The sequence below is a fragment of the Perissodus microlepis genome, chromosome 14, assembly GCF_051167445.1.
Source record: "Perissodus microlepis isolate ML-2025 ecotype Zambia chromosome 14, ASM5116744v1, whole genome shotgun sequence".
NCBI classification, from domain to species: domain Eukaryota; kingdom Metazoa; phylum Chordata; class Actinopteri; order Cichliformes; family Cichlidae; genus Perissodus; species Perissodus microlepis.
In genome coordinates, this window is record NC_140474.1 from 37,716,611 (window position 1) to 37,726,664 (window position 10,054).

A 10,054-nucleotide genomic window follows, 5' to 3' on the forward strand; every position below is an offset into this window, starting at 1 on the left:
ACAAATGTGACAGATTGAAAAAAAAATAGAGAAATCTTTTTGAGTTGGATTTTTATTTTGTAAAACCTGTAATGGCAGTTTTACTGCATATAGATAACATTCACACTGTTATAAGTTGATACTCAGCCTATATATCAGCTTTGAGTGCTCTCTACAACCTTACCTGACTATATCTAGGCCTGACGTCATCTCAGGGACAAGCATTTTACTCCAAGCTAAACTCGTTCAGCTGTGTTTAGTTTACCACATTAGTACATTTGAAAAAGACGGACTCCATAGTTTTAAGGGTGTGGGCAAACCCTGACACAAAAACCTAACCTCGTCTTGGCTGTTTTGCAAGCTGCAATAGCTCCACACGTCTTTATCGTTAATTCAGTAATAATGAGCCGTGGCTCATTTATATCAGTATTACAGTCGGAGGGGTAGCAGTTCCTACGAACTGTTTGGATAATATAGTTACTTTCCCCTGTGTTCCTGTTAATGATAAACTACAAATGTACCCCAAATGACCAAAATATGGATATTTTAATATGAGAATCGAGAGTAGAACATAAATATCGTATGGGAGGAATCACACACACACACACACACACACACACACACACAGAGAGAGAGAAAGTGTGACGCTGTAACGCGTTGAGGCAAAGTAACATATAAAGGCACAGTAAAGGGGTGAGGTGCAGTTTTCTCCTCCTACAAACGGGCTCATTTCTCTGCCATTCAAAGGGAAGTAAGTGCAGACCTTCCGAGGACAAAGACAACTTCTGCAGGTTTTCAAAGCATCTCCAAAGGTATGTGATGGTTATATTTATGGTTGAAGCTGCAAACGTGACTGGAAGGCGTCCGGTCACAGTCGTGGCGAAACTTAAATATGCATGCTATTAGTGTTTTTTTACTCCGAGCTCCGTGACCGATAAACAGGAACGTCGCGAACCTTTCGCTGTCTAAATTCGGACTATTAGCTGAGGTTAATGGCGGACCACGAAACATTCAGACACATGTCGAATAAAAAAGCATTTTTGGGGGGCGGAGGGTTATAACACTGACCCGAAGTGAACAAATCCTAAACAGACTGAAGTTTGCGGAAAGCTGACTTTATGGTTGAACTTTTGTGTGGCATTATGGGTCATCGGGCTCGGTATAACAGGCTTGTTAACACGCCTTTATCTTCTGTGATGCTACGACACGCGTGAACAAACCCCGAGGAGCCTGAGGAATCACCTGAATGTGTTCCCAGCAGAGAAACCCTGACAGACTGCAGTGGACAGTTTTCATTGTTTTTGGACTGCAGCTGATCATAGCACACCCTGTTCTGCTTGGCTACTTAATAAGCTCAGCATAGCAGCAGATGAAGCAGTTCTCCACCTGCTGCAGGTTTTGGACAGAGTGTCCCGGGAGCAGTGTTGCCAACTCCTCAGTAAGGAAAATCGCTATTGGCTGTCCTAGAAGTCGCTAAATGACGTCTAATTTGCATAATTGGTCATGCTAATCTAATTGTAACCTATGTTGTTGGAGAGAGAAATAACATCGTAGAAGAGGCATAAAGTGAGTAAACAACGTCCTAGATGCATTTAGAGTTTATTTAGAACTACAAATTAAATTTCTTTTAGCAATTATTGGTTTTTAAATGTCACAATTCCAACCCTGCTCCTTTATCCGGGCTTGGACCGGCAAAAGTGACCCGAAATAGGCACTCTGGTGGAGTTACTTTGTGTCTGTGTGTTTATAAGTAGTTTTAAACCTCGTGATCCACAAAACAGCATAAGAGTAAAAGAGTAAAAGAAGAACTGACTGCGTTACAGCACCCGCTGCTTGTTGAGAGTAAAAGCGATACGCGCTTTCACGTCTTTTTTTAGCGACTTTTTTTTTAGAAAAAAAAAGTCGTTAAGGGGTCTGAAAACTCGCTAAATATAGCGACAAAGTCGCTAAGTTGGCAACACTGCCCTGGAGCTCATCTGTGATCTCCAGAAAACGACACTTCTACAGTTGCAGTCAGTGTTGCCAACTCCTCAGTAAGGAAAATCGCTATTGGCTGTCCTAAAAGTCGCTAGAAGTCGCTAAATGACGTCTAATTTGCACAATTGGTCATGCTAATCTAATTGTAACCTATGTTGTTGGAGAGAGAAATAACATCGTAGAAGAGGCATAAAGTGAGTAAACAACGTCCTAGATGCATTTAGAGTTTATTTAGAACTACAAATTAAATTTATTTTAGCAATTATTGTTTTTTTTAATGTCACAATTCCAACCCTGCTCCTTTATCCGGGCCTGGACCGGCAAAAGTGACCCGAAATAGGCACTCTGGTGGAGTTACTTTGTGTGTGTGTGTGTTTATAAGTAGTTTTAAACCTCGTGATCCACAAAACAGCATAACAGTAAAAGAAGAACTGACTGCGTTACAGTCAGTGTGGGAGAAGCGGCTTCGCTCATGCGCGATTCATTTGCAGTTTGGACGCATAGGTGTGAACGTCTCCTGCCCTGATAGCAGCTGGGGGAGGACTATCCTCCGCCCGTGAGCGCTTTGGAACGGGCGTGGTACCCACGGCAGCACCCGCTGCTTGTTGAGAGTAAAAGCGATACCCGCTTTGATGTCAAAAATTCATATAAATAAGTCTCCAATAACACCAGAAAAAGTCGCCAGATTTGTCGCTAGTCGCTTTTTAGAAAAAAAGTCGCTAAGGGGGTCTGAAAACTCGCTAAATATAGCGACAAAGTCGCTAAGTTGGCAACACTGGAACTTGCAGTCCAGTGTTGCTGGTCATTGAATGAATTTTCAAAATAAGAGCGAGGTCCACTGAAGTAATGTATATGGATATTTGGTTCTTGTGTGTAGACAGCTGTACACTATGTGTTCAGCACAAGTGGCTTTGGTTATAAATGTGTTTAACTTAGAAAAACTGGACCCAAGTTTTCTGCTAAAATGAAATAAGACACAGACTCACAAATCATGTGTGGATTTACTGTGCACCGTATTCATTAATCAACAAAGGACTCTGTGTTTGTGTTAGTCTACCTGATGGCGTCCAGCAGCTGCATCAATGTTGAGTTTTTGGATATAGCTGAGGATTCCTTCTACTTTGGAGGTAAAAGGCATTTTTTACTTTCTCAGTAGTTGCCCAGTCTGTACATTTAATAATGTCATTATTATAGGTTAATTATGCAATTATTTAAATTTTATTTCTATTGTCTTTTTTTCCAAAATGTGAACGCATCCTCTGAAAATCTAAAAGTGGTTCCACAGGGTAAAGGATTTTAATATTTCTCTTATTTAATTTCATTTTGGAATATGATAGAAGAGTAGTATTGTGAGGCGTGATGTGAAGGTCATCGTCGTGTTGTTCTCTCAAAAATACAGATTTGGAGGAGGATGATTTCAAAAAGTCACGAGAGTATCATTGGTCCATTGAGAGCAAGAACGGTGCTGGATACCTGATTTTAAACCAAGAAGACACATTCCTGCTCCAGACCTGCTGTGGTAAGACCAGAGGTGGGTCGAGTATCCAAAAATTGTACTCAAGTAAGAGTAGCATTACTTTAAAATATTATTACTCAAGTAAAACTGAAAAGTAGTCGTCAAAAAAGTTACTCAAGTAAGAGTAAAAAAGTACTTGGTGAAAAGACTACTCAAGTAGGGAGTAATTGTTTGAAATGTCCGATTTATTTTATAAATAAATGCTATCAAACAAACAAAAATAAATAAATATACAAATTTTAGTATTTTCCAACAGGAATATATGTAAAAACATCAACAAAATAAGGCACAACAATTCTAATTTCCAGATTTCAGTTTTTCACAACATAAAACTTTTTTCACCAATACCTACAGTAAATAATATAAATATATAAACAGTGCAAATAATTTCCAGTGACAAGATATGCTGTAAACTTTAGATTCATCTTTGCTCCAAATGGCACAGCAGCCTCAGAGAAAACAGAACGAGGCATCTTCAACATATGTTCATACAAGGCAGCTCAGTTTACCATAAGTTGTATGGGTGTGCATCTATTTCTGCATATTTAGCAAAAATGTGCCATTTCTTCACTCAGTGAGGTGATGGTTAAGCTTCAGCAGCAGTTTGCTCTCAACTGTTTAGCAGTGAACAGGAGTCCTGCATGACTAAGATTCCTTCACAAGCTCCAGATGCAGGAAGAGCTGTATTGATTTTGATCAACAGCTTCTTGATGTGAGGAACGCCATGCAATAGATCCACACCTCCAGTGAATGGACATGAAAGGTACCTCTCCAGCCCTGCTTCTGGCTTTCCTGACCCCATGGATCCATCATCTTAGTCGGTTAGGCTGCTGTTTGTGCTGCCTCATCCAGCTCTGTGTCTAGGTGATGTCTGATGAAGTGGAGACCTGTGGAAAGATGTAAGGTTTTCAAAAGAATTAGGTCTGGTCATTATAGTGCTGTATACACTGCAAAGCTGCAGATGTTTGGCAAGAAGATTTGATCACACTGGAGATGTTTTTACTAACTCTTGTAGAAAAACAAAATCCTGTCATTCATATCCTGCACAAACAGTTTGCAATGAATTCCAGATTAAGTTTAAAATAAGAATGCGTGCAAGGCTAAGCAGTGCTCGCCAACAGATCCTCCTGTTTGGCTGTTACTCTGGGAAAAGGCGAGAAAGACGGTGATGGAAGCGCGACTGGAGCTGCGATGTAGCCTCTGTAATATTTATATTGTACGAACGTGATAATTCTGTATATTGTAATAACCTGATATTATATTGTTCAAACGTGAAAGGTATATTGTTAGAACAATAAACTTTTCACTTTTCTATTTTTCTTTTGCCTGGGTGGCAGCTCTACGCTTCCGTATCCGAGGCTTTTCAATGTGACCTCACAAAATTATCACGACTACAACAACCATGAAAAGAGTTGGATGGACACTGCTGCTCAATCACAGCTGCCTGGTCAATGTTTTTCATTAGTAATTTAGCAAAGTTGATGGTGGTGTGTGTGTGTGTGTGTTTGTGTGTCTGTGTGAGTGAGTGAAAGACAGAGAGAGAGAGAACGAGAGAGATTTTGTATGATAAGTTTCATGTTATGGACGCACAGTTTGAGCACTCAGGTCGCATCAGAGCATCAGGCCGTATAGTGTGAGACCTGCATCGTGACCTATGAACTTCTAACCCCTGAGATTTAATTGTACAGTTTGAGCAGGAGCTGAATAACGCGACTGAAAAAAATCGCAGTGTTTGCCCAGCTTAATGCAGACTGTTTAAACTAAACAAGCTGCTGTTTCACATAATAAACCCTGTCAGCCGCAGTATTGCCTCTGTTTTAACAGTCAAAGCAGTAGAGACGAGCTGTTTGCATGTGCGTTGAACTCCAGCGTCATTAACCATGCTAGCTGTTAGCTTATAGCTCACGCTAGCTAACCAGCGAGCAGTTAAAAGGACAGCTGACGCTGCACGAAACACCCACAAACTTGTCTCACTACAACGTAGCGCCGAAAATATGACTCGCAGCTCGAGCTGGACACCGCTGCTGTAACATCAGACTGACATCCAGCTAACCACAGCTAAAAGATATTTAGAGAAAACTTACCGTTTCCTCAGGTTACACGAGCTGAGTTTTTTCACGCTGAAAAGTTGTTTTGTCTCTCACTGAAGACACCGACACTGCAGACATAGCTGTTCTTTTGTGCTGCTTTTAAGCAAAACATCCTTTGTATGTAAGGACAAGGGTGTTCATCCTCTTCAGCTGTAGCGTAGACGACTGGCTCTGCCATGTTTTCTTCTTTCCGTGTGTCCGCTACTTTGAAACGCTTGGGCTGCTCTGCCCGCCACAGTTTCAAACTGGTCATGTGACTGCATGGCCACATCTGATTGGTAAAAAAGTTACAGAAAACTCCACTGGCGGCATGTTATCTAATGTGTTAAACTAATTCTTTTTTTTAAAGTAACGAGTCGAATTTTGCAAATGTAGCGGAGTAAAAGTACCGTTTCTTCTTCACAAATGTACTCAAGTAAAATTAAAGAGTATCGTGCAAAAAAGGTACTTTAAAAGTACATTTTTTTCAAAAACTTACTCAAGTAAATGTAACTCGTTACTACCCACCTCTGGGTAAGACAGAGTTCTTCTTGTTGTTATGGTTACTGACTTTTCAGTTCAGTTTGGTTGAACTTGGCAGGGCTCAGTAGGTAGAGTGGTGGCCCCATGATCAGAAGGGCAGGGGTTCAATACCCCTGAGCAAAGGTACTGTCCCTACACACTGCTTCCCAGGTGCCCAATAATCAATATCAATAAAGTATTCCAAAAAAAAAAAGAACTTGTGTGCTAGCTTCTTCAACATTGTAATTGTTGAAATTTTTTAAGAATAAAGCAACTTGCTGAGAGAATAAAGCTGTTGACACATGTTGATGGACATTTGTCTGCTCCGACTCGGATGCTCAGTCATGTTTTGGCCTGCTTAGTCAGGCAGGGCTGGATCAGGTGACCCCAAATCCTCCCTTAATTACATTGCAATAGGCCTCGGCTGCTGGGGCTTCCCATGATGCACGATCTCTCGTGATGAGTGTTTCTTGTTCATTCAGTAATGTAAGTCGCTAATGACTTAATGCACAGAGATGTATAAACACATAGTGAGTGAGAAAGGTGACTGAAGAAGAAGTACTCAATGCATCATGCAGTCGCCCAGCAGCCTACACCTATCGCAGCATAACTGTTAATAAAGTAAAAAAAAGGGTCAGCATGGTGGTTAGCAGCGTTGCCTCACAGCAAGAAGGTCCTGGGTTTGAATCCACTATTTAGCCAGGGCCTTTCTTTGTGGCGTTTGCATGATCTCCCGTTTCTGTGTGGGATCTCTTCGGATACTCCAGCTTCCTCCCACAGTCAAAGACATGCAATTAGTGGGGTTAGATTAAACGATTATTCACACCTATATGTGAGTGGTTGTGTGTCTCTGTGTTAGCTCTGTGACACACTGGTGACCTGTCCAGGGGGTACCCTGCCTCTCACCTTATGGCAGCTGGGAGAGGCTCCAGCTCCCTGCGACCCTGAATTGTTTAAGTGGATGGGAGTAAAGACCACTGACTGTACCTTTAAGCGAACAATACATTTGTAGAACAACTGCAGAGGTCTACACTGTGGAGCAGGATTCACATTAGAAATGATTACAGCAACCAGCAACACGACCAGCTGCCTCTGCAGTGAGTCTCTCTCAATGTGGTGGAATTTCAACCCTAACATGTAGCTAAGTTTAGTGTTAATGTGAGTCCCAAATATAATAGATATAATAATACCATATGTCCAAATCTGTAGTCACTACAGCTGCTGCCTGTCAAAACGTGACCCCAGGATTTTAAATTGGTCGGTCCATTAAAAGCTGAACAAATAAGTTTGTGGAGCGCTGCAGTTTGGTCTGTCCTGTTTTGCACACAGAACAAACACAAACACATATAGATGAACAGAACAGCAGTATATCATCACCTTTGTTCTTTAAAACAAGACATAGCTGAATGACATGCTGCTCTTGCTTGTCTTTGTTTCCTCTTCAGAGAAGAAACTCTGCATCTGGACCTATCGGAGCTCTACTCCAACCGATCAGGAAAAGATGCCAGTCATGATATATGCCCAAAAGAATGACCAGACAATGGTGGTATGTTATAAGGAGCACAAAATTCAAGCTGTACCAATGGTAAGTACAAAAAAAGTCATTCAGAGTTGGTTTTAGTGCAGCGGTCCCCAACCTTTTTTGTGCCACAGACCAGTTTATGTCCAACAATATTTTCACGGACCGGCCTTTAAGGTGTTGCAGATAAATAAAACAAAATAAAACCAGTACCAAAAAGAAGATTTATTCATAACACACAGGAAAGACCCAGGGAATCCAAGTTAATGATAAAAACAACAAAAACCCTGAAAACCATCCGAGCTTCAGCTCTCGCGGTCCAGTACCAAATGACTCATGGACCGGTACCGGTCCGCGGCCCGCGGGTTGGGGACCACTGGTTTAGATATTAATAAGAAACCAGTATATCAGTAACTGTGTACTTTTACTGGCCCACAAAAAAGCTTTTATTTTTTATGTTTTTAACAATGAATACAGTTTAATTAATAAATTTGAACCAGCTCTTAATATGAGAAAAACCATCTCATTCTGCTAGTTTAGTTAACATTGATTGTCATCGTTCCTGTTTGACACCATCACTAGACTCCTTAATTCCGCTTAGTCTGCTTTCCATGCCTCCATGTCTCCACATCTTGACGGCAAAAATATTCTAAATTTCTTCGCCAGCAAGATCAACCAAACTGATATTAATAAGTGACAAACACATACTGAACATTTGATACAGTAAAAACTTCAAAAGAAAACAACAGTTTAATCTCCACGTGTGAAAGGTCCACTATACTTGATCTGCAGTGCATCAGGATGATACAGGGATTGTTACTCTTTTTCTCCTTATGTCTGTCCATAGACGCCCCCCACAGACATCCCTGGAACGACTCACGAGGCTTTGTTCTACCAGATGCTCCTTCCTGGAACTAACAGTTTTAAGTTTGTGTTCTCAGCAGATCCCAAAAAAGTTCTTGGAGTTGTGGATGAAAACAGTCGTTATAAACTGACCCTGCTTCCTGAAAGTGATGATGTTGACATGAGAGTTGAGTTTGAGTGCAAATAATTAAAGAAGTTGTCTAAATAATGAAAAAAAAAGTCATCTGACTGACTGAATGCAGATATCCGATGTAACAACTTCTTAAAGTCATAACTCAGAGTCACTTTGTGATTTAAATGGAACAAATCTGATCTTAAACCATTTGGAACCTCAACATGCTCCCTGTTGTATCATTCTAAGGTTAAAATGTGTCCATCCATAAATCTTTAGCTTTGAAATGAGTTTTATCTCATTTGGGATTTTGTTTGTATTCAGTTAATCATTGAATATTGTGAGGTTGGACCCATGCATGTTTGGTTTGGGCCAGTGTAACCTCAGATTGAACCCAAAATTAGAACTATAAGCTCATACAACAATCTAGCTATTAGAATTTGTACATAAGAATAAAGGCTTTGTACTTCTTTCATTGTGTTTCTTGTTTTGTCATGAGTGGTGTACTTCAAAGAAAGTTGAAAACGGCCAGGCTCTGTTAGCATGAGCTAGCTCGACTAATCCCCGTCGGAGATGACGGGTAAGACGACAAACACGTCAGAGGAAATCTGTAAATCCTATAAACATAAAAGGCAACACCAGCGCTGTAAAGTAGTCGAGACTAATGTGAGATTTAGTTTTCTGATGAAACATTATTAATATTCGGCCAGTGTAAAAAGGTTCAAATGGAGCCGTGGCACGTACACACTCGGGGTCGACATGTATACTCTATAAGCTCAACATAACCTGCTAACCCATCCACTGCTCTGTAGTACACCCCAGCTGAGCCTTGATGGAAAGAACAGAGTGACGCCAAATGTGGAAGCTGGAATAAAACATGTTTACTGCACAGGTGTTGTGACATCACACTCACTCCAGCCAAACACAAAGAAGTGCTGGTGTGGAAGCTGCATGCAAAGACTGTATGTGTGTACTGTGTATAAGTGCATGTTCCAAGATTATAATGTAATGGACTGCCATATTAAGTCTTATTTTACTGATTTAGGAACAAAAAGTAAAGTAAGTAAAAACAAAGGTGTTCGCAGGAGAGCAGAAAGAATCAGTGGCTTATGCAGCCCTGGCCCTAAGTTTACCTGCAATTTCTTCTATATATACACCACACATACATTCTCTCACATTGTCAAGATATTAAGATTCTCATTCTATACAATAGCACAGCTATATACTCATGTGAATCAGCAGATAACATTAATTATATATTATTTAATTAATCTTTCATTTTTATACTAATCAAATATGTATTGCTTATATTTATTCTTCAATTAAATTCTTAAATTACTTTGTTTAACTTCCTTGTTTAACCCACGTGTGCGAGACACGTAGAATATTTAAATACCACAACCTCAGAAACCTCTGTGGCAGTCATCAGCTCTGACACACTTAAATCAACATAAGCTTTCTAAGCTGCACATGTTCTACTTTTGACTCAACGTAAG

The 10,054-nt window shown here is 40.4% G+C and overlaps 1 protein-coding gene across 1 annotated transcript; it reads left to right on the forward strand.

Moving 5' to 3' along the window:
* The first annotated feature begins 663 nt into the window (after nucleotides 1-663).
* LOC146374390 (uncharacterized) lies at nucleotides 664-9,033 on the forward strand. Its single transcript, XM_084950181.1, has 6 exons — nucleotides 664-791; nucleotides 3,009-3,111; nucleotides 3,231-3,242; nucleotides 3,324-3,475; nucleotides 7,509-7,648; nucleotides 8,430-9,033. Exons 2-6 carry the CDS (start codon nucleotides 3,017-3,019, stop codon nucleotides 8,631-8,633), a joined length of 603 nt encoding a protein of 200 aa, XP_084806307.1. The 5' UTR covers nucleotides 664-791; nucleotides 3,009-3,016; the 3' UTR covers nucleotides 8,634-9,033.
* Nucleotides 9,034-10,054: the final 1,021 nt, after the last annotated feature.